This window comes from Octopus bimaculoides, chromosome 18 (assembly GCF_046866305.1).
Source record: "Octopus bimaculoides isolate indiv1 chromosome 18, ASM4686630v1, whole genome shotgun sequence".
NCBI classification, from domain to species: Eukaryota; Metazoa; Mollusca; class Cephalopoda; order Octopoda; family Octopodidae; genus Octopus; species Octopus bimaculoides.
This window is the reverse complement of record NC_142945.1, coordinates 11,725,113-11,749,784: the sequence shown is the minus strand read 5'-3', so window position 1 is coordinate 11,749,784 and position 24,672 is coordinate 11,725,113. Positions and strand designations below refer to the sequence as shown.

Here is a 24,672-nt window from a genome sequence, read left to right as displayed (position 1 = left end):
ATCTATATCTATAATCTTAATATATAAAACAGAGCTTATGGATTCTAAAACTGAGTTGCTGATTTTGACGTATGAGGTATCAAAAGATTCAGCAATCTTTCAGTTACCAAATAAAGTAATGTTTTTGGCACAACTCTTTTTTACTACAAAAATAACCTCATCAATGAAGTCAGGTTGCACAATTTTGAGGTCTTTAGCTAAGGGAGGCAACTCTGCCTGAACAATTCTTATGTCTGAGATTGAGCATGAGAAAATGTTTAAAATACATGGAGTTTTACCAGGGAATGTAACTTCGGAGATATACTGTCAACTTTATTAGTATTATTTAGTAGATAATCTTCTAATGTGAAGTATGTTTGTCTGTGTTTTGTTTAGCCCAAATGTAGCAGGCCCATCGCATAGTTTTTTTTCTTCCTGAAATACTGTAAATCTGTGTCTCTCTTCCGATGAAAGGATACATACATACATACATACATATATATATATATATATATATATATATATATATATATATATATATATATATATATATATATATATTATATATATACATATGTGTATGTACTTGTGTTTGTACCCCACCACTACTTGACAACCAGTGTTGGTGTTTTGTCCCCATAACTTAGCGGTTTGGTTAAAGAGACTGACAGAATGAGAATTAGGCTAAAACCTTTCAGATGGTGTGTGTGTAGGGAGGAGGTTGTGTCTATGTTTGTCCCACACCACTGCTTGACAACTGGTAGTCATGTGTTTATGTCCTTGTAACTTAGCAATTTGGCAAAAGAAGTCGATAGAATAAGTAAGGGAAATTTGACATTAAAACTATAATTAAGATACTTCATACGTTCACACAGGCATAAGATCAATTATTGGACAGACTAAAGCAAACCTGAGAGAGAGAGAGAGAGAGAGAGAGAGAGAGAAGTTACTGAAAAGGTTGTGAGTAGTGATGAAAGAATTTTGACTGACAAACAACTGATTGGTTGTTTAACCAGCACATTAAATAAAATGATTGATTAGTTAGTTGGTTAGATATTCAACCAAATGATTAACAAATAAGAAGTGATACTGAACCAGTGCATGTGTCGTTATTATTGGTGTAACAGCCCTCCCAAGACAACAAAATAATTATGATGATCTGTTTTAAACATAATTTATTAAATACAATTGTATGGTGGTAGATCAAAATGGAGATAGTTGGATAACATTGATAATCTCAGTTGGTCACTACTGGGAATCCAACCAGAAAGTCTAATAATGGTTGCTTCTGACTGGACCCTATGGAGGAGGTGTCCGAGGACTCTAACTCCACAACCCTCCCAGGAATGGCGGGCAGAGGAAATGGATGGATAGATGGATGGATGGAAAATTAGAATCAGTACTGTAAGTTATCGAAACACATAATAGTTATACAGTATATGCATATGTATACATGCATTTATATGTGTATGCATGTATGCGCACACACGCACACACAGACACACACATTACAGAATGCTGTAAATTGTTCCAACATTCTGTGTTCTTAGTTTGAATTTTGTTGAGGTCAACTTTATTTTCCATCTTAGTGAGGTTGACGAAAAATAGTAAGTTCAGGACGGAACCAGACAAGATGATTTGCAGTATCAGTCCCAGCTCTTCGCAATCTGACAGCAACATCTTCAATGACACTGATGCTTAGCTTTTCTTTTGGACCTTATCAATGGTGTAGATATAAGGACATGCATGCAAAGGTAACTGCCAAATAAGCCTTGTGCAGACTTGTGCCTTAGGAACTTTCCAGGTGCAGAAGTCCAAGGTTAGTTAAAGTGGAGGAGACCTTCAGGATACACACACCCTTATGTCCACTTTAGGGGGCAGAGTGTGTGGACAACCAGTAGAATTAAAATTAAAAACCTGTCAAACGATGGAAAACCCTCTCACAGAGAAGTCAAAGTTCATCTGTACCCTGAGAGGAAATAAGTGTTGGCAGTCATCTGTCAATCAAAACACTTCATGGTGAGATGAGATGGCCAATGTCTGTTGCCATGGTGGATCGGTTAGGGTCTTGGAGCTGATGACTGGTAAAGATGGAAGGTGAAGAAGAGAGATATTATCTCTAGTTGTATGCATACCTCAGTCTTCTTAGGCAACAGGTTTTGATAGTGATGGACTAAGCCACTGAATATTAAAGGACACTGAAGAACACATTGTGGTACCAAAGATAGGAACAAACAATGGATGCTTCAGAAGACAGCCTCACATCCAATCAATTTGGTCAGTTGGCGATTTTCAAACTGACTTGTTAGTTCCATAAGACCAAAATGGTATTAGTGACAGTGATCTATAAAAAAACTGAAATGTGTATTTTCATTTCTTCTCTGCAACAATTATGATATTCCGTGGAGAAATCTGTTCATTAAACAATGGTATCAGATATGCTCGACATCCACTTTCTTGGAGAAAGGCCAGACGGTCATAGTGAATCAAGGTTTCCAGAACGGGTTGTAACAAAACCTGCAAACACTGGAAGGAAAAGAGGTAAAACAAGGCAGATTAATGGCAGGGCAAAGCAAAAAAAAAAATGAAAAAGAACCATCATTATAGCAGTTTAAACAAACTTTAATCAATTGTTCCTATCATTTATTGAAAGGGGAATGGAAAAGCTTTCTGCTTTATCTTAAAATCATCATCATCATCATCATCATCATCGTTTAACGTCCGCTTTCCATGCTGGCATGGGTTGGACGATTTGACTGAGGACTGGCGAACCAGATGGCTGTACCAGGCTCCAATCTGATCTGGCAGAGTTTCTACAGCTGGATGCCCTTCCTAACGCCAACCACTCTGAGAGTGTAGTGGGTGCTTTTATGTGGCACCGGCACGAGGGCCAGTCAGGCGGAACTGGCAACGGCCACGCTAAAATAAAATAACTAATCATACTTGACTTATTTGAGTATTTCTGAAAGAAAGTAGAGAGAAAACTTACTGTTATTGGTTCTATAAACTGGAAATTAGTTTGGTTGTCTGCGAATAACTGAAGAAACTCCTTGCTAAGGTAATGTGCACGATCTTCTGAAATTTCATAAAAATAGAAGAGAAATTACATCAGAATAGTGACCCTTCAGCTTGTAATTCAGTCACATCCAGCCCAAATATTCTACCTGTTTTATGCTCAAACTGACCTGATCCAATCTCTCACGCCTATCATACAATGTCATTCTAAAAATATACAAACACACCGTTGAGATCTTGAAGCTACAATGTAATGTATGACTAATTCAAAACCATGTGAATAAATAAGCAGTAATTTGGCAAAGGAATCTGAATGCTATCATGTCCAGTAAGTTCACTGTCATCCATTCACTGCTGGGAAGGTTCACCATTATCAGTTCACTGCAGGGAAGGTTCACCATAAGGAACGTTCACTGTGAAGCAAGTTCACCACAAGAAAGTTCATCATGAATTGATAGCAGTGAACTCCCATGCAATGAATTGATGGTGGTGATCTTATCTGTAATCAAATGCCAAAGGGTCAATGAGTGAATACATAAAATACTCATGTCTTTTAACAAATGTATAGGTTGGTCTATGTGATGATGTTTGGCTGAGTGGTTAAGCTGTTGGACTCATGATGATAAGGTTGTAAGTTCAGCTCCCTGTCTGGGCAGTGTATTATGTCTTGGGCAAAGCACAAGTCAACTTAGCAAAAATTGGGTTACAGTTGTTGTAGAATCGCTTGACAACCGATGTTGGTGTGGTTATGTCCCTGTAACTTAGCAGTTTGGCAAAATAGACTGATAGGATCAGTACTAGGCTTGATTTCTTTAACTGAAAACCCTTTAAGGCAGTGCTCCAGTATGGCCGCAATCAAATGACTGAAACAAGTTAAAGAATAAAAGAGAAGAATGGAGAAATCCCATGTATAAAGTAAAAATTTACCTGCAATATCTTGAATATTTGAAAGTACAGCATTAATGTAAGCCTCAGCTGTTGAATAATTGATCTTCTTTTTCACACGACACACTTGTTTTGACTGAGCAATGCCCTCTGGAAAATATTATACAAAAAAATCTTAAATAATAATAATAACATCAGCAAAAACACCTTAGGAACGAGAACCCAAGGTTGGTTTCAAAATTCTACCAGGACACCCGATGAAGGCTGGAGTGTAAATCAGCCGAAGCATTGTGGTAGCAACAAACAAGATGAAGACACATGTCCGTCCAATGTAAATAATGTAAATAATGTATGAGAAATTATGTCATGAACTTCATTAGCTTACAGCTGTTTCTGCTACAAGGCATGATGCACTCATAGTTGAATGCTTGTGCATTACCCTCTAGCTTCATCAGAGCTTCAAACATAAAGTCGAGAAAATATTTACAATCTAATATAATAGATACGAATGTCAGTGTGTCGCACTTTCTTAACTTTACTCCTAGAGGCCGTAGCCCAACATATACCATTTTGGAATCAGGTCGACTTCATGAGCAAATTAAAAACATTCTGGGCCGAATCTGGACTCGCAATCATGAAATTTTGGATTCCCAGCTTTTCATAACTGCAATTGTTTCCATCAATTTTTTTACATGATTTTTTTGTGATGAATTTTTTTTTGTACGATAACAATATTTACTAGCTGGACCTCACAGAAAACATTAAAAAAATGTAAGCATCTGTAAATAGTGACTTCATTTAATAACTATCGAATCATTATGGGCATAACTACAGATATATACCCCACCGACTTTGTTGCCTCATAAATTCCAGAAAAATGGATTCTTTTTAACAAAAGTTTCAACAAATAATTAAATAATTGCTTAGATCCTGTTGATTGAGTGTATGTAAAAATTTGTTGGAAAAAATTTTTCTGAGGAGTTGGGAAGTGGAGTTTTGGGAAATTCACATGACCCAACATTTTCCCCTCTCATGACTTTCAGGAAAATGGGTATTTTTTAATGAAATTTTATACGAATATTTTTCAAACAGCATAGATTACGGTTACTAAAGTCTGGGTGGTGGTAGTGGGGGGTATACATCTGTAGTTATGCCTAATTATGTGTAAGCATGACCCAGGGAAATTCTATGAAATGCAAAAAATGTGTCTTTAAAAGTAACATCCAATTACAGTGCAGAAAAGTAAAAGTAATATCCAAATTTGGCTGAGGACCCAGGATACAGAATACGGTAATTAATTATATTAAAGGAAAGTAAAAATAACATCCAGTATTTGCTGTGGTTATCTATGTCTACTTTGAAAATACTGATAAACATTTAAAAACAAAATAAATGCAACCGTCCTTTCAGTCACCACCCATTCTCTCTCTCTCTCTCTCTCTCTCTCTCTCTCTCTTTCTTTCTCACTCTCTCTATGTCCCTCCTTCTTTCTCACTCTGCTACTCACTTCAACTAGACCTCCTGTGCTTAACACATTTTATTTCTATTCTTCCTTCTACCTCTCCCTTCAACTGTAGAAAAGTAACAGTAATATTCACGGCTATTTACTGAGAGACAGACAGACAGAGGGAGAGAGAGAGTGTGTATTAGAGAGAGAGAGGCAGACAGACAGAATAACTATCAGACACATAGATACATAGATAGGCAACATTTCTCTTTGCAATTTCCATATTTTCAACAGCTTTATCATATATCGTCCAAAAAAACGAAAAGTTTTCCAGCATTTTCTCTATGGGAATGGTTTTATTCTCTTTCACTATTATTCTCTATCCACTCTACTCCTTTCATTTAATCTCTCTCCCTCTAAATCTCTTTCTCTCTAAATCTCTATCTCTCTAAATCTCTTTCTCTCTTCCCCCTCCCTTTTAAAAGTTAAGCTTAAATATTAATGTAATACTTAACTGTTTGAAAAATTTTGTTCAAATATAATAAAATTAAATATGCACTCAATACATGAAGTGTCATTGTTGGGTCCAAGGCCCAATCAAGAGCCTGCCACAGAAGGTAGCTTCAAAGTCACCCAATAGGGCAGTTTTTAAGCTAGTTATATATAAATACATAGAAAAGCATTACCAATTCAGCATAAACAAAAGTAGGAAATGAATTCAGCAGATTGAGTGGTGGAGAGGCTCTTCCCAGAAACCGAATGAGATAATTTTATCTACCGTAAAAACCCATGTAATTTATGCACTTTTTTTTCACAAAAATAAAAATAAACTTCAGAGGGTGTGTAAATTACATGAGTAGATAGTTTCCAGAATTTTTTTTTGTTGCAAAAAGATGCACAAAACGTAAACATTTGACTCATTTATTGTCAGAAAAGGTTTTTACAGAAAAAATAATGGCTTAAATATGAAGTTGACGGTATAATGCTTACTTTTTCTGTATAAATTTACTAAAACAATTAAATTTTTTTTTTTTTTTTACTTGTTTCAGTCATTTAACTGTCACCATGCTGGAGCACCGCCTTTAGTCGAGCAAATCGACCCCAGGACTTATTCTTTGGATGCTTAGTACTTATTCTATCGGTCTTTTTTGCCGAACCGCTAAGTTACAGGGACGTAAACACACCAGCATCGGTTGTCAAGCGATGTTGGGGGGGACAAACACAGACACACACATGCATATACATATATATGAAGGGCTTCTTTCAGTTTCCATCTAGCAAATCCACTCACAAGGCTTTGGTCGGCCCAAGGCTATGGTAGAAGACACTTGCCGAAGGTGCCACGCAGTGGGAATGAACCTGGAACCATGTGGTTGGTAAGCAAGCTACTTACCACACAGCCACTCCTGTGCCTGGTTAACTATTTTTTGAAGTCTGACCTTCATGCTGGTAAACACGGTCAGGGCCATATTTTACATTGCTTGGAGTTTCTACCAATCACAATGGAGCACCATTGACATACATAGTGATATGGATATTCCTGACTGAAAAAAAATGTAACGATATGGATAATGTTGATAGTATGTTTTTATTTTTGTCTGTTTATTACTAGGCAGAGTTTTAAGTTTGTCGTACTGTTTACGCCAATTTCAAACATTGGCTCTATTGCCACGTTCAAATGCATATTCTACATATTTAATTTCTCCTTCGCAGCAAACGATTCATAAGTTCTGCTCATACTGACAATAACAGTAACGACAAATTTTTAAGTTTGCTTGACATTTTATCAGTGTGAAAGAGATTAAACTTTTGATACTCCGTATCAAAGGTTCTGACAAGAATAGGTGGAAAAGAATTCTGTTTACATAATCAGTTTGATCAGTCACCTTCCTCTGTCAGTTGAATAAAGTGTCATCTCAGCTGATGCTGAACTCTGAAGAACTAGCTTCAGAAAATGGAAACAGACTGAATATCTGGAAGTAACAACTAATTGAAAAAGATATTAAATTTTCCAAAAAAAAAACAAAAAGAAAAGAAAAGAAAACCAAGTGCTAACAAGAGTGCTTAGTACAATGAAAAGAAAAAGTGCTGTGTGCAATGAACAATACTACCTCAAAAGTTGGGCAACAATTAAGATACAACAGCTAAAAAAAAAGGTGAAGTACAGGAAAGAAAAAAATAGGAATTCCACTTTCTCAGAGTGGTCAAAATCTCAAAAAGGCAGATGCTGTGATGAGGGTTACGACGCCCCCTTGCAAGAGATAGACTGGTCCGAGTAAAGTATAAATAGTAACAATCTGAGTGAGTTCAAGAGTTCAGAGTTTGGAGTCGAGTGAAGTCGGAAGGCGTCAGATGGTTAGTTCACAAGGAATATTAATTGTTGGTTGGTAAAAAGAATTGTTAGTTCGTTATGTTGTTCTGACTGTTGTCTGGTTATCTTATTCATTGTAAATAACGAATTACATTACAACATGTGTATAAGTATAGGTGTATGAAGAATTCCTCTGAATAGAGGTAAAAGAAAGATAACAAGTACAAATATGCCCTAGATATAGAGATAAATTGAAAGAAACAGGATTCATGACAATGAGAGAGAGAGGGGGAGAAAGAGAGAGAGAGAGAGAGAGAGAGAGAGAGAGAGAAAATAGAACAAAGGAGAAAAGTATTTATGAGGATCAATAAATACTTTTCTAAAAACAGGACCTTAGCCAGATAAACCATTTGCAATTATCAGGCCAAAAAGGAGGTGGAAGAAGAGGAAAGGGGGGAGGATAAAGTGGGGAGGCAGTGTGTTTGTGTGTGTGTGTGTGTGTGCGTGTGTAGATAGAGAGATGGGGAAGTGAATGAGGCAATGTTGACAAATATATATTATATCTTCATAAATATACACCCACCAACAGATGGACACAAACTTGAGTATATCTATCTATCCTGTCTGTCTGTCTGTCTGTCTATCTATCTATCTTACCTATCTATCTATCTCATTTCTTTACTGCCCACAAGGGGCTAAACACAGAGGGGACAAACAAGGATAGACAAATGAATTAAGTCGATTATATAGACCCCAGTACGTAACTGGTACTTATTTTATTGACCCTGAAAGGATGAAAGGCAAAGTTGACCTCAGCGGAATTTGAACTCAGAACGTAGTGGCGAGTGAAATACCGCTAAGCATTTCGCCCGGCGTGCTAATGTTTCTGCCAGCTCACCGCCTTAATATCTATCTATCTATCGATTTATGTATATATAGGAGTGGCTGTGTGGTAAGTAGATTGCTTACCTACCACATGGTTCTGGGTTCAGTATCACTGCATGGCACCTTGGGCGAGAGTCTTCTACTAAAGCCTCAGGCTGACCAAAGCATTGTGAGTGGATTTGGTAGACGAAAACTGAAGGAAGCCCATCGTATATATGTATATGTGTGTGTGTGTGCGTGTGCGCATGTGTGTCTGTGTTTGTCCCCCCAACATCGCTTGACAACCGATGTTGGTGTGGTTACATCCCCGTAACTTAGCGGTTCGGCAAAAGAGAACGATAGAATAAGCACTAGGCTTACAAAGAATAAGTCCTGGGATTGATATATACATATATACAACGGGCTTCTTTCAGTTTCCATCTACCAAATCCACTCACAAGGCTTTGGTCGGCCCGAGGCTATAGTAGAAGATACTTGCCCAGGGTGCCGCCACGCAGTGGGACTGAACCCGGAACCATGTGGTTCGTAAGCAAGCTACTTACCACATAGCCACTCCTACACCTATACATATATATATATTTGGTTCAAATGTACAAGACAGAGACTGACAAGGGAACAGCAAACAGGTGTATTAGTTTGATGCTCAGGTAAAATGGAAAAGTCTTTGATGTTTCAAACCTATGCTCTTTGACAGAAAAGATTGAGAGAAAAAACAAGGGGAGAGAACAAAAGAAAACGGAGAAATATATATATATATTATACACACACACATATGCATACACAGATTCAAGAGAACCAGCTTTGTTATCAAGATAATGATTTGTTCGTTAAGGCAGAAGAAGGTGAAGAATTTTTTAAGATAAAGCTGAATGTTTACAACTAACCTTTGAGAAACAAGATTTCAAGCAACCCTCGCAATGTCACGTTCTTTTTACAGTAGTCATACTGAGCTTCTGTTTGGTTCATCCACTGACTTCTGACAATATAAAAATATTTGATTATTTTAAAGGGTTTTATAAAATGAAAATGGATGATGATCATCATCGTTTTCTTCATCATCATCATCACCAGTTTAATGATGTTACCATGGAAAAATGGACATTAAATGGAAGGAATGAATAAATGCATATTTGTGGATATACTGCTGGTGGCACGTAAATAGCACCATTTGAGCGTGATCGTTACCTGGCACTTGAAAAGACATTCAAGCGAGATCGTTGCCAATGCCGCTGGACTGGTTCCTGTGCAGGTGGCACGTAAAATACACCATTTCGAGTGTGGCCGTTGCCAGTACCGCCTGACTGGCCTTCGTGCCAGTGGCACGGAAAAGCACCCACTACACTCTCGGTGTGGTTGCTTGTTAGGAAGGGCATCCAGCTGTAGAAACTCTGCCAAATCAGATTGGAGCCTGGTGTAGCCACCTGGTCCACCAGTCCTCAGTCAAATCGTCCAACCCATGCTAGCATGGAAAGCGGACGTTAAACGATGATGATGACGATGATGACTGCAATCCTCCCCACTACATATGCACACATACACATATATACACACAAATATCAAGGTTTAAAAAAAAATTCTCATGTGAACTTTTCTTACTTTGTCTGCTGAGCTGCCAATCTCAGGGCATAGACATTCAGATGAGAGAACCCATTGATCCCTTGTTGGAAGCTAAAAGCTCTCTTGGCCTTGGCACTCATGGGGAAATTAGTAAATTGATGTTCATTGACTAGAAACAAAAGAAATAAAGTGGAATGGTTTACCGACAGACATTCAACTCAAGAAAAGGGCTACTAAATACAGAGTACAAAACAAAATACTGAAATAGCAAACAATGTGAGCAAACAACACAAATGAATGAATAAAATGAATATTTTAATGAACAGGAAGTAGGAAAAAATATTCCAAACAGTTTAACAAGTAATTTTGAAGAGAGCAATAATAACAACAGTGGCACTCATACAAAGTAAAGCACTTAAATCATTTATATAGTGGCTGTGCTAAGCTAATCCTGCCTTGATTGTAATGCAAATAGAACAAATAAAATTTTGTTCCAAGAAATAAAAAGTAGTTGGGAGTTTTGTGCAAAAGCAGACAGTGTTTCTGTGCAGCAATATCTAAAACAAGAGAGAACTAAGAAAATAATTATATATCTGTGCTTTAGAAAGAAAGACTGCAGATTAGATTTATCTTCAAAAACAGCAATCACACTGCAGAACATCACCATCATTTTAATGCCTACTTTTCTATGGCCAGATGCCTTTTCTTTTTCAGTCCTCACTAGTTTCAAAGTAAGATAATATTTCCCTTTGCTCTGAGATATTTTCACAGAATATTGGAAATGAATGACACTACTTGTATAACTGTGACACTCACACATGTATATCATCATCATCATTGTTGTTTAATATCCGCTTTCTATGCTAGCATGGGTTGGACAGTTTGACAGAGGATTGAAAAGCTGGGAGGCTGCACCAGGCTCCAATCTGATCTGGCAAGGTTTCTTACAGCTGGTTGCCCTTCCTAATGTCAATCACTCTGAGAGTGTAGTGGGTGCTTTTTACGTGCCACCGACATGGGAGCTAGTCAGGCAGCACTGGCATTGGCCATGCTTGAATGGTGCTACATGCACAGGAGCCAGTCAGGCAGCATGTATGTATATATATATATATATATATAATTGGCTTTATGCATTTATACTTCTTCACTTTTACTTTCTTTATTCTTGATCCTTACTCTATTTTCTGTCTTCTCCCAGCTACCCACTTCTCTAAGCCTAGTATAATAAAATATTACCAACACCCCACTTCTAACCTATCAAAGAACCAGTCAAGCTGACTCCTATCTCACCCGGGTCACTGACCTTAAACATCATATTATACTCTTTCACGAACTATATTCTTAACCCAACCCCACCCACTAATGCCCACAATGGCCAAATTTGTTGGTCATTCTCCCATTTCATAGTTAGCCTTGACAGACTTCAGCCATGTCTCGGCTGAATTCTAGGGATATTGTTTTGTTTGTTAAATTACGTTTCATCTAAAATGAATAAAATAAAAAGAAAAGTCATTATAAAACAACCAAAAAATGGGTAAAGAGGAACAACTTCTTTAAAACAACAATGATGCCCCACCTCAGGAAAATAACGATTACAGAAGATCGCTGGTCACAGCTGTGACCAACGATCTTTTTCCTGTCCGATAGCATCCTTCTTTTAAGAGATGGTAGGGTATGATTTGAGTGTGAATATATCGATCACAAAAGGGGGTCGATAAATTCGCACTCAGTAACAGTAAAGTACTGATGCTGGTTAAATTAAACTTTTCTTTTTCTATAATAATACGTCCTGATACCAAAAGCAGAAATAATTTATTAATTAGAACAGTGAATGGCAGTAACGGTAGAGAACTGGACGAAAAGCCCGATGTAGTGGTGGTGGGGGGATGTATGTAGTTATCTCCCTTACATTCTGGCTTCAAATCTCGAAGTAAACTGCATTTTCATTCCTTTGATGGTCAATAAAGTAAGTATTATTCATGTAGTGTGGACGATTAAGTTGACTGCACACTTCCAGTCAATATTAGTAGCCTTGTACTTATTATAGAAATTATCATTATCAGTAATACTGTATGGTATCTCAAGGACTTTAACGTGAAAAGTCCAAGTAGATCAAAACTAGTGAGGCATGTTAGGACAACCTCCTTCCTCACGAAGTCGTCGTCGCCGCCAAAGCCGCCACCACCACCACCACGATGAACTGTTTGACAAGGATGTCCATTCATGTGTGAATCGGATATATTCTAACAATGGAATTTTTGAGAAAAAGCCTAAAATCGAATCAAAAATGGAAATAGATCTTTACTGAAGAACTTTACTGCAGACATGATAAGAACTCACCGTTATAATCCATTTTGTGGTAGCAACAACTGATACAAGACAATATATGAGCTTGGTTTAGCTGCAGGAAGATGTTCAAGACTGTTGGTGTCAAATCACCACAACAATGTAACCCCATCAACATTACAGGTTCTTCTGCGGAGGGTGGCGCTGTGGTAGAAGGTCTTTTATGCTGTTGCTGATGATTACTGAGGGCTTCTTGAAACTGTTGCAGGCATTCTTTTGACTGCTTCAATTGAAGGATGCAAGTGGAAAATTTACAAGTTGGAAGCTGTTCAATTTCTGTGGAGGAAGAAAGCGAAAAGCAAAAATAGATTTGAAGTATTCCAAAACACAGCAGTAAAATGGTAAATTGGTTATTTGTGGTTATGGAATAATTCTTACCGAATTGAGCAGCACGCATTTCAGATTTGTGAGCAAAAATTTCCTGGCATTCAATGCCCAAAATATCATAGCCATGCGTAGAAGATAATGCATGATCTATGTAACCCTGTGGATTAAAAGATTAAATATTTCACATTATCCAGTGAGTGCTGTGTTGTGCTGTGCATAAAATAATTAAAATTAGTTTAAACTTTGTTTCAATGCAAGAAGCAATACTCACCAGACCAGAACCAACATCAACCAAAGTATGGATGTTTGCACGAGAGGCTAGATTATGGACAAGACTTGACATGGCAGTTATTTCATGTTTTTTCTTCATAGTCAGGCCTTCAGTGAAAAATGAATTAAGTGGTGGAGGATCAAAATTGTCCAACCGTTTCCGGTGTGTAGACAATTCTATGCATGTCTCAATGTATTCTTTCAGGCTATCTGGACAGTTACTCTGCAACACAAATAAAACAAATTCATTCTTTATTAAACCAAAAAAGGTCTTCAGATTTTCCAACATAGAAGAAACGAGTGTTTGTAATAGTCATGTATTTCTATTGAGGATTTGACAATGGTTGTTTCTTGTAGTCACATACAAACATACATAGACGTGTATATATATATATATATATATATATATATATACATTACATACATGATAGTAGTCTTTCAAAGTACAAGAAAGATGGTTTTGCAATTTGTTGCTGAATAAACTGCAGACACTGGAGCTGGATCAGACATGTCCTCAGACAAGATTGAGAAAGCGATTGTATGGTGGCACAAAAGTGGCAACCTGAGAGGAAAGGAAAAGAGCAGAAAGGTACCCCAAAGCCACATGGCAAAGGACCATCGACAAGGAGAGACTAGAAGGGTGGAGAAGCTGGAATAAGACCAGAACAGTGCCAGAAAACAGAGCTGATTAAGGCAGCGAGCTGGCAGAAATGTTAGCACGCCGGGTGAAATGCTTAGTGGTATTTCGTCTATCTTTACATTCTGAGTTCAAATTCTACCGAAGTCGACTTTTCCTTTCATTCTTTTGGGGTCGATAAATTAGGTACCAGTTGCATATCTAATTGAGTGGGCCCTCCCCCAAAATTAGGTACCAGTTACATATCTAATTGAGTGGGCCCTCCCCCCAAATTAGGTACCAGTTGCGTATCTAATTGAGTGGGCACTCCCCCCAAATTTCGGGCCTTGTGCCTAGAGTAGAAAAGAAAACAGAGCTGATTGGAGAGATCATGTTGTGGCCTTATTTGCCACATGACACAGAGTTCTCTCTGACTAACAATGTCTTTGACTAATTGCAGCTGGATGAATAAGTAGGGTGGTCTTCCCTTGGGGTACCATCAGGACATTTATTCTCTAATTACTAATAAATTAAGATAATAAATTGGTAGAATTGCTACATCATCAGTTATATCTGGCAGTATTTGTTCCAGCTCTCTGTGCTTTGAGTTCAAATACTGTTTATGTCAAATCTGTCTTTTGTCCCTTCAGGGTCGATAAAAAGAGTACCAGTAAGGAAGTAGGGTCGAATCTTCTTTCATGCTCTCTTCCTCTCAGAACTGACTGTTGAAGTCATCATCATCATTTATTTTCCTATACTAGTACAAACTGGATGGATCTCTCAGCATCTTGTTGTCGTCTGCATCATCTGGTAAACACAACAACAATGAAAACGAGACAACTCTACAGTTGTGTATGCTTTTGTAGACTGAACTTGGTGTTTTATCATGCTACTGGCCTAAAAGACAGTTCATCTCCAGACGAAGGGCTGGTGAACTACTTCACCGCCCATCTTGTTTCCAAGAGGAGGAGCTTGTCGCAAAGAGTATTTGCCAAAAGATGGAAGGATGTCATAAGAAAGTTGTGTATGCAAGGGGCCATGCCAATATGGTCGGACTGGGCATAGAAGAAAAAGAAATGGAAAAACAAAAAAAATCAACCGGTGGGTTAGGGAGACATCCCCAACCTAAAAGTAATCAAATTTTTAAAACAATAACATCATCATATTATAATATATTATTCTCATATAAAAATCATTCGTTAAATCATCTGTAAAAAAGCTCAACGATCTAGATGTTCCTTTTTGTCTGTCCTACTTCGTCCCCTCTATGTATCCTATTTATTAGGAAATAAAAGAAAAAGCTACTGGCCTAAAAGAACCCTTTCTGCCCTGTGTCACTCCTTATTCAAAGTTACTGCCTTTCCAAACAGATATCTTCCGATGTGACTTACAGAGCTGACATCACATTTGTATGACATATGAGAAAACAACAAGACAGCACTCATTCCTCAATAGAATATTTTGATAACAACTGACAAAACGGAGGAGAAATAATTATTATATTTACCGTTATTGTTCCTTCTGTTAGCTGTTTAAGTTGTTCTGTTGACAATGTTATTAAATAATCCAGCCACTAGAAATGAAACAAAGAAATTGAAACAAAAGACATTTCGGAGAATTTTAAGATATAACAATTGAACAATGATTGATAGAGATTATTTTTTTTAAATACTGACCTCACTCTTAATAAAATAACACGTTGGATTAGTAGCTCATGCAAATCGACCCCAGGACTTATTCTTTGTAAGCCTAGTACTTATTCCATAGGTCTAAACACACCAACATCGGTTGTCAAGTGATGATGAGGGGCCAAACACAGACGGCTGATCGTTAGCAAGGTGGGACACACATAAGAAAGAAGAAAGCAAAGGACCACTGATGAGGTCACAGAAGTGTGACGAAAGAACTCTGGCCGAAATATGATTAATGTAATGTAATGTAATATAAAGCTGAAGCAAATTAACACCAAATATACAGTGCGTGTGTTTTTATTGGCTAAACTGACCATCCCCAAATACAACAATATATATATATATATATATATATATATATATATATACGAAGGGGTTTTTTTTAGTTTCCGTCTACAAAATCCACTCACAAGGCTTCTTTGGTTGGCCCAATGCTATAATAGAAGACACTTGATCAAGGTGCCATGCAGTGGGACTGAACCACCACACAGCCACTCTTAAATATATAATGGACTCTCCCATCATTAAACAATGTATGAGGGTTTCTGCAAATTCTTGCTGAACAACCAGGCAGATGATTTGGTTATAGTGATCAAATGTTTGTGCTCACATAAGCTCACTCCTTCTGCAAGAGAGATATGAGATCGCATGATCAGGATGTTCTGAGATGGGAGGAGGTTGCAAATGATCGCTCGTGCTGGGGACAAATACTGCAAGAGGGGATGAAGTGAGGTGAAGAAAAAGAGGAACACACTTGTCAGAAGGAAAAGCCAGTAGTGCTGACAGTGAGCTCCTTCAAATGCAGTCACTGTATGTGTGACTGCCACTCTGGTGTGGGCCTCTACAGCCACAGGAGCTTCTATTCCACCATTAGCGGCTGACAAGATTTCTTTGGGCGCAGATCCATGGCCTCCCAAGACTGATGGATGCCTACTACACACACACAAAATAGGTGCAGGTGAGGCTTTGTGGTAAATTTACTTCTGAACCACCTGGTTCTGGGTACAGTCTCCATGCATGGCACCTTGGGCATGTGTGTTCTACTATAGCTTTGAACAAACCAAAACCTGGTGAATTGATTCGATAGAAACTGCAAAAAAAAAGCCTATTTTATATGTGTGTGTATGTGTATGTGTGTGCGTGTGCATGTGTGTGAATGAGTTCTTATTTCCCCTCATTTTCATGTGTTTGCTAGTTGTATATAATAGTCCACTCAGATAGTCCATATCTGAGCTTCTTGATATGTTGCATGGTCTTTGTAAACAAAAAGGCTCATTTCAATAGTGATGTTTGCTTCCAGGGTTGGTAACAGGAAAGGCATCCAGCTGTAAAAAATTCAGCTCCAGTTTGTTCTGATCCAAAAGATGCAAGCATGGAAAATCAGATGTTAAAACAACAATGATGATGACAATGATGATGACGATGAATTCTAAGTTCTGCTTGGTCAAGGCTGACCCAAGGCAATCAAGAATAATAGCTGCACATCCTATTTCACATTCTAAGAGGTAAAAAAATCTCAGGTAACAGAACTTACTCCTGCAGGTGCCTTCTTCCAAACTTCTTCCACAAAGAATTTTGTAAACTGGAAGTCATAAATCCATTGGTGTTTGGAAATGAAGTTGATGAGTTGTGTCAAGTGGTCTTCTCTAACAATGTGTTCATGGCGTTGCAAAGTGTCTGCAATGTGGTTGCTCATTCTTTATCTGAAAGAAAATAATCTTCTGAATTATTTTACGGCAAAAGAATTATAGCATCAATGAAACGTTTTCGAAGTTTCATTGTTTCAGGGTCAATAAAAGAAGTACCAGTTGTGTACTGAGGTTGATGTTCTCAACTAAAACCCTAAAACCCTCCCACAAAATTTCAGCCCTTGTGCCTAAGAGTTATTAGTATTATTAGTATCAATAAGGTGGCAAGCTGGTAGAACCATTAGCACACTGGACAAAACGCTTAACAGCATCTTTTCTGTCATTATGTTCTGGGTTCAAATTCCACCAAAGTCATCTCTGCTTTTTAGCAGCCAAATCCACTCACAAGGCTTTGGTCAGCCCGAGGCTATAGTAGAAGACACTTGCCCAAGGTGCCACGCTGTGGGACTGAACCCGGAACCATGTGGTTGGCAAGCAAGCTACTTACCACACAGCCACTCCTGTGCCTAGTAGTATCTTTCTTTTTTACTTTTCATTACAAATCTTTAATTTTTGATAAAATTTTTTAAATGTTTGTTTAAATAAACCCGTTTCAAGAAAGTACCAAGCAGGCTGTGAGATGAAAGTCTGCGGCCCGCAGCCTTGATCTAATGTGTCTTCTCTTTTTTAAAAGACAGTAGAGTGTGACCTGAAGAAGGATTAGCTGCTATTTCTAGCAGATCCAGAAACCATGTAAAGATACCTTCATTAGTTTGGACAGTAGTTACTGAATCATTAGCATTTCTAATTGGAATAGAGGAGCAATTTTTATAGATTTTATGTTGGAAAAAATGCTCATTTCCAGAAAATATTGATCATGTGGCTTACTTATGAAGTGGAAGTTATGCTTGATTATAGATAATGATATTTCATGATAAAATGTAAAGCATTGTTAAGCCCCAGACCAGTAGCAGAAACTTGAAAATATTATTTACATAATTCATTACTACCTGATTGATGGCATCCCTTCAGCCTCCCCAACTTGTGCATCTCCCTCCCCTCAACCCTCCCCCAATCTTTTCAGATGTTGTCTACTTCCCCCTTCCCCTATCTCTTTCCTCAAACGCTTGACACGTATCATCATGGAAAAGCAATTGTGAAAACACTTGTGATTTTACATATGGAATTTCATGTTTGATTCTTTTACTCTTTTACTTGTTTCAGTCATTTGACTGCGGCCATGCTGGAGCACCGCCTTTAGTCGAGCAAATCGACCCCAGGACTTATTCTTTGTAAGCCTAGTACTTATTCTATCGGTCTCTTTTGCCGAACCGCTAAGTGACGGGGACATAAACACACCAGCATCAGTTGTCAAGCAATGCTAGGGACACACACACACACACACATATATATATACATATATACGACGGGCTTCTTTCAGCTTCCGTCTACCAAATCCACTCACAAGTCTTTGGTCGGCCCGAGGCTATAGTAGAAGACACTTGCCCAAGATGCCACGCAGTGGGACTGAACCCGGAACTATGTGGTTGGTAAGCAAGCTACTTACCACACAGCCACTCCTGCGCCTGTTAAAATTCCTAAAATATCCTGCAGTTGGGTAACATTTTCTTTTTTACTTCTATTCTAAACAGGACTCATGTACTAATAACTTAGACCTCTCCAGGTCAATATGAAAATATGAGAAGTATTAAACTGTAACAATCTACCATAAAGTATTCCTGGATGTCGCAGTTAATGAGAAGATCACTGCTTTCGTAGCTGAACGGAAGAGAAACCCGTCCTGACAGTGAACTATCCTTTCCAACCTGTGGCGTTTGAGACGTTCGGAGGGACTGGGCCACTAACCGCGAAGTTCCTGTCAACGTTGGCAGCCCGCCTCACCGATGTGTCAGGTGAGGCTCGTGAGGATGTTTGGCTTTCCCAACTCCTTAGCCTCGCAATCGCCCGTGGTAACGTTGCGAGCGTGCTGGCTTGCTTCAATAGGTTCCGTTAAACCTTACGGCGTGCGACCAGTTGAGATAAAAAAAAAAAAAAAAAGAAAATCCCCATAAATGGTTTCAATAGTTTTAACAGAAAGATTTGGAAGAATTAGATGAAAGTTCTCCAGTATAAATAAATGTTTATGAAAATTATAAAAAAAAAATCTTGGCGTTCTGTGTGTACCCAATTTACTATATTGCTCGTGTGGAGCCTCAAGGGTCATATGAATCTTGGTTGAGAATCACGGGTCTAAGGAATTCTGACCATCATCATCCCATCTTTTTTGGGGGGATGGGTGAGAATATTTGTCAAGGACTACATCCAATAAGTAGCTTCCATATTTAAACCAGTGGAATATGATTTGAGGCAGGTTTGGCTGCTGTTTCTAGAGTATCGAGTAACCACGTCGAGGCTTCCTCGTGCAGCCGTACCGATCTATATTAAAAGGAAAATACTACATAATCTGGAAAGAAAGCGTATTTAATAATGATCCAATGCCGGGAGGGAATTATATCACATATCTGGAGACAATAATACTTCCAAAATATTTTATCTTCTTGTCTCAGTGTGCAGAGGGACAGGGTGTGCATGAATATTGCTTTTTGTTTTGATAGATGCAAGTGTACATTTTTCACTAAAATGCGACATGTTTAGCGATTAATTCATTAAATGGATATATTTCCCCTTTGAACAGATTTAAATAATAAGAAAATACCGATCTTTAGGACTCATACCGTAAGATCGCCAAATAACGATAATTAAAATAATAATTAAAAAAAGGTTCATTCAAAGAAATGTAGACGACGAACCGGTTAAGTTAGCATTTAGGAATTGGTGGAGCTGATAATATATATAAGTCTGGACATGTAGTTTCGAACAAAGTAAGTCTGATTGGTTTTAGTGAAAGTAGATTTCGAAGGATAAAAGCATTGTAGTAAAATATAAAACAAACGAAAAACATAATAATTATTATTTTAGATTCAATTAAATGGTTATCTAAAAAGAAAGTAAAAGAATATGATGTATTACGGTTGAGAGGGATGAAAAAGTGAAGTTAGCTTTACTTAGCAACAAGATGGCGGACGACGTGCTGAGTTGTGTTGATCAATTATTCCTTCCCGGTGAAATTATTCGGGATTTGAAAGATGTCGATGAACAAGAGAATAAAATAGTGTTAGGGCCAGGATTACGGGTTCAGGAAAAACAAGTATTAGTGACAAAGCCTGGAATTCTTCGTTTTAAAGAACATAACACCTACTGGATTGACTGTCACCAACGTAGGGTATGTAGTCGCTTTCATAAGACTTGACTGCTCGTATTTCTTTATGTATGCAACATAAAAAATGAATTACAAATGGGTGCAAGCATGGCTGTGGGATTTGGAAGTTCATTGTGCAACCACATGGTTTTAGATTCGATTTTCTACTGCGCGGAATCTTCAACAAGTGACTTCTACCACGACCATTACTTTGTATGGGGAATTGATCGACGGAAGCTTGTTGTGTATGAATGCACAGACACGCACGCACGCACACACGACTTACTTTCATTATCGAATGTTTTCATTGTTTAAATACTGTAATATCTCGATTGTTTACCTTTTAACAAGAGCGACATGCCTACCTCAATAAAAGCAATCTTGATTAAAAAGATCCAGATGTAACGTTAACGGAAAGAGTACGCGAAGCCGGTACATTTGCAATATTTGTTTTACAATAACCTTCAGAAGTCCAGTTAATCTAATGTTTATTACTGTTCTTATTTTATTATTTTAACTCGTGTCTATTGTCCTGAAATCTTAGAAGACTAAAAAAGTAGTACTTTAATACATATATATATATTTTGATTGTTATTTTAAAGTATGTTCCTGTGCGAGGAGACCACGTACTTGGAATCTGCACAATGAAAGCTGGTGATGTATTTAGGGTGGACATTGGAAGTAATGAACCTGCCGGATTATCATTTCTGTCTTTCGAAGGCGCCAACAAACGTAACAGACCAGATGTGAAAGTATGTATACCTAGTTTTTTTTTTTTTTTGTGATCTTTATAACATTGGTTTCAAAATTTGGCCGGAGGCAACCAATTTTAGGGGAGGGGGAAGCGAATTAAATTGATCCCAGTTTATTGTTTTATCTTGTTTCAGTCATTAGACTGTGGCCATGCTGGGGCACCACCTTGAAGAATTTTAGTTAGTTGAATGAATCAACCTCGGTACTTATTCTTATTAAGTCTGATATTTATTCTGTTGAATTGTTTTGTTGAACCACTAAGTTACAGCGGTGGTGAGGGGACAAATACAGACACACACATACATATATATATATATATATATATATATATATATATATATATATATATATTAGACAGACTTCTTTCAGTTTCTGTCTACCAAATCCACTCACAAGGCTTTGATTGGCCTGAGACTTCAGTTGAAAACACTTGTCTAATGTGCCATGTTGTAAGACTGATCCCGGAACCATACAGTTGAGGAGCAAACTTCTTACCCCACAGCCACATCCGAACCTATATTTTATGAATATTTAACTCTTTTGTTGCTATATTTCTGTTGAAATAAACTGATTTTGTTTCAATTAATTTTGGAAATTATGAAGAATTTAGTAAAATTACTTCATCAATATCAAGATGGTGTTTAGATCATAAGTTAAAATGAAATTTCAATGGATGATTTCAAGGCAGATTGCTTTAAATCAAGAAATTTGTATCGGAGATCAGAGGCAGTCTCTGATGGCTTAGTATTCAAAGTGTTAACAAAATTAAAAAAAAAAAAAAAAAAATTCTGTTGACAAATGAAAAATAAAGAATTGATAGACTGGTTAGTTTCTCTTCTAATGACTCATTCCAGAAACATGAAGATGAAATAATTTTTTGTGTGCTACAGGTATGGGTGTGGCTCTGGTAAGAACTACATGGTTCTGAGTTCAATCTCACTGTGTAGAACGTTGGACAAGTGTCTTCTACTATGGCCTTGGGAGTGGATTTAATAGATGGAAACTGAAAGAAGCTCTCTCTCTCTCTCACTGTATTTATGTGTCTTTGTATATGTGTTTGTGCCCCAACACTACTTGAAAACCAGTGTTGGTTTGTTTACATCCCCATAACTTAGTGTTTAGCAAAATAGACTGATAAATAAGTACGGGGTTGATTTATTTGACTTAACCCGTTAAGGCATGGCCACAGTCCAGTGACTAAAACAAGGGAAAAAATAACAGATATTGGTTAGACATAAATTCCCTAATTTTTCCCTTTGTGTGCTCCCTGCAGTCCCATGACTGAGATCTGTGAAAAATAGTTTGTTACTTTGTTTTTAGGTTGGAGATTTATTGTATGGCAAAATATTGGTTGCTAACAAGGACATGGAATCAGAAATCGTTTGTATCAACAGTCAAGGCAAATCAGCTGGAATGGGTGTCATCAGAGATGGTGGATTCCTCTTCACTTGTCCTCTACATCTTGTACGCAAGTAAGTTTGCTTAGAATCTTTCTTTAAGCCCTTTACTCCCTGAAGAGCATAGGCCATCAATGACTTCTCCACTGTTCTTGATTCTGGGATGTTTTTTCTGTCAGAGAGCTGTCCAGACTCTAGTTGTCTGTTGTGGCATGGTTTCTACAGCTGGATGCCCTTTTTAATGCCAACCACTTTACAGAATGTACTGGGTACTTTTTGTGTGCCACTGACACAAGTGCACGTATGTGGCAGCGGCACGAGTGCATTTTATACGGCACCAGTACCTATAAAAGACAAGCCTGTTTGTATGGATGACATCTCAAGTACAGCAATTCACCTCCCTTGTCACTTTCTCGGTGAGGCCCAGCGTCTGAAGATCCTTTCTCACCACTTCAACCCAAGTTTTCCTGGGTCTACCCCCTCCACAATTAGAGCTTGGCACTTCTTTATGCAGCTGTCCTCATCACATGACCAAACCAGTGCAGTCTTCTCTCTTGCCTCTTATACCCAGTTTTCCTCTTAAATCATTTACACTGTCGTGTATGCACACTGGACATTACCCATCCAGTGGAGCATGCAAGCTTAATTTCTGATTAATTAAAAAAGAAAATAAGAAGAAAAAAAATTAGGTGTAGGAGTGGCTGTGTGGTAAGTAGCTTGCTGACCAACCACATGGTTCTGGGTTCAATCCCACTGCGTGGCACCTTGGGCAAGTGTCTTCTACTGTAGCCTCGGGCCAACCAAAGCCTTGTGAGTGGATTTGGTAGACGGAAACTGAAAGAAGCTCGTCGTATATATGTATGTGTGTGTGTATGTTAGTGTGTCTATGTTTGTCCCCCCCAACATTGCTTGATAACCGATGGTGGTGTGTTTACATCCCCGTAACTTAGCGGTTCGGCAAAAAGAGACTGATAGAATAAGTATTGGGGTCGACTAAAGGCGGTGCTCCAGCATGGCCGCAGTCAAATGACTGAAACAAGTAAAAGAGTAAATTGTAATTATTTTTATTTCTTCTGTTTATTTTTTTTTTCCAGACTTTTAAATCCTCAGTGTGTTTTGTTGAAGTCATTGGGAAAGAACATCCAATTTGAAGTTGCAATTGGCATGAATGGACGCGTGTGGATCAAAGCAGCCTCAGTGGTGAATACGATAGCTGTAGCTAATGCCATAGTTTCTGCTGAACACATGACTAACAACCAAATCAAAGTAATGTGTCAGCGACTTTCTCAAGCTCTTGAGACTCATTCCAAAGAAATCTCAGAACCAGAAAGAGAGGATTCTATTTTATAAATTTTATACATAAATCAATTTTTTTCTAAATAAGAATGTTTTTTTAAAATTTTTTTACTCCCACTTCTTTATCATCATCATCATCATTGTTGCATTCATGTTAACTTTGGATAGATGAGAGATATTGATGCGCTTTCTGTCGTTAACCTATGTTTTTTTTTTGTTTCTCAAGGTGCTTGTATTTCGTTCATATAATGAAACTGCTTTGCTAAGGAACATGAGAAATATAAATGGCATGTCACATAGTAACAATTTGAAGCAAGCACACACACAGGTACAGACGTGGCTCTGTTAAGAAATTTACTTCCCAACTACATGGTTTCAGATTCAGTTCCATTGTGTGGTGCCTTGGACAAGTGTTGTCTATTATAGCTCTGGGGCCAATGCACGAAACTCTCGGACCTTGAGTCACTCTGTTACTTCTGCTAAATATTAATATATATATATATAATCATCATCATCCTCATTTAACATCCAGCTTCCATGCTGACATGGGTTGGACAGTTTGACAGGAGCTGGAAAGCAAGCTTAAGGACTACATCAGGTTCTGCTGTTTTGACATGGTGTTTATGATTGGGTGCCCTTTCTAATGCCAACCACTTTTGCAACAGAACATTACTTTGGTTCTTAAGGTTGCAAGTAGAGAGACATTTCTACCATCAGATTAGCGGAGAAGAGAGAACATACAGGGTGGCCCAGAAGTAGCTTTACAGTTATTCAACTATCTCTTTTGCATTCATATATTAACAGTTTAGATCTTAATTATAAAAAAATACGAAACCATTATTCTATGCTAATTTAGTTAATTGTAAGACAGAAATTTCAATGCAATATAATGTTTTAAAAGAAATTTAAAGTGCCTACGTGATAACTGTAAATCTACTTTTGGGCCACCCTGTATCATCAAATGAGTCAAGAAAACTTTTACACGTCCTCCTTTATTATTTGCCTGCTTT

General features: G+C 37.8%; 2 protein-coding genes across 4 annotated transcripts; one reads left to right on the top strand and one right to left on the bottom strand.

Moving 5' to 3' along the window:
* Positions 1-1,137: 1,137 nt before the first annotated feature.
* On the bottom strand, positions 1,138-19,824 carry LOC106881057 (methyltransferase-like protein 25B). Of its 3 annotated transcripts, none has more exons than XM_014931264.3 (11): positions 19,768-19,824; positions 16,864-17,032; positions 15,146-15,211; positions 13,024-13,245; positions 12,804-12,909; positions 12,420-12,701; positions 10,119-10,248; positions 9,407-9,498; positions 3,922-4,029; positions 2,969-3,054; positions 1,138-2,505 (listed from the first exon to the last, which is right to left on the bottom strand). In XM_014931264.3, the coding sequence occupies exons 2-11, from the start codon at positions 17,023-17,025 to the stop codon at positions 2,350-2,352; spliced, it is 1,410 nt and encodes a 469-aa protein (XP_014786750.2). In that variant the 5' UTR covers positions 17,026-17,032; positions 19,768-19,824; the 3' UTR covers positions 1,138-2,349. The 3 variants fall into 3 exon arrangements, with proteins under 3 accessions (XP_014786750.2, XP_014786752.2, XP_014786751.2); XM_014931266.2 differs by having other exon boundaries at positions 19,693-19,797; XM_014931265.3 differs by having other exon boundaries at positions 18,685-19,791.
* Positions 19,825-20,007: 183 nt separating this feature from the next.
* On the top strand, positions 20,008-23,752 carry LOC106881058 (exosome complex component RRP40). The gene is made up of 4 exons (XM_089365746.1): positions 20,008-20,240; positions 20,819-20,968; positions 22,290-22,441; positions 23,461-23,752. The coding sequence occupies exons 1-4, from the start codon at positions 20,034-20,036 to the stop codon at positions 23,714-23,716; spliced, it is 765 nt and encodes a 254-aa protein (XP_089221872.1). The 5' UTR covers positions 20,008-20,033; the 3' UTR covers positions 23,717-23,752.
* Positions 23,753-24,672: the final 920 nt, after the last annotated feature.

Bases quoted from the DNA above. Each gene is read 5' to 3' on its own strand.
- LOC106881058 (XM_089365746.1), top strand. From the start codon at position 20,034: ATGGCGGACGACGTGCTGAGTTGTGTTGATCAATTATTCCTTCCCGGT. The intron at 20,969-22,289 runs GTATGTATACCT...CTTTGTTTTTAG, and splicing joins GTAACAGACCAGATGTGAAA to GTTGGAGATTTATTGTATGG. The intron at 22,442-23,460 runs GTAAGTTTGCTT...TTTTTTTTCCAG, and splicing joins CCTCTACATCTTGTACGCAA to ACTTTTAAATCCTCAGTGTG.
- LOC106881057 (XM_014931264.3), bottom strand. From the start codon at position 17,025: ATGAGCAACCACATTGCAGACACTTTGCAACGCCATGAACACATTGTT. The intron at 12,910-13,023 runs GTGAGTATTGCT...TTTAATCCACAG, and splicing joins TTGATGTTGGTTCTGGTCTG to GGTTACATAGATCATGCATT. The intron at 4,030-9,406 runs GTTAGTTGTAAA...AATATTTTCCAG, and splicing joins TGAAATCTTGTTTCTCAAAG to AGGGCATTGCTCAGTCAAAA.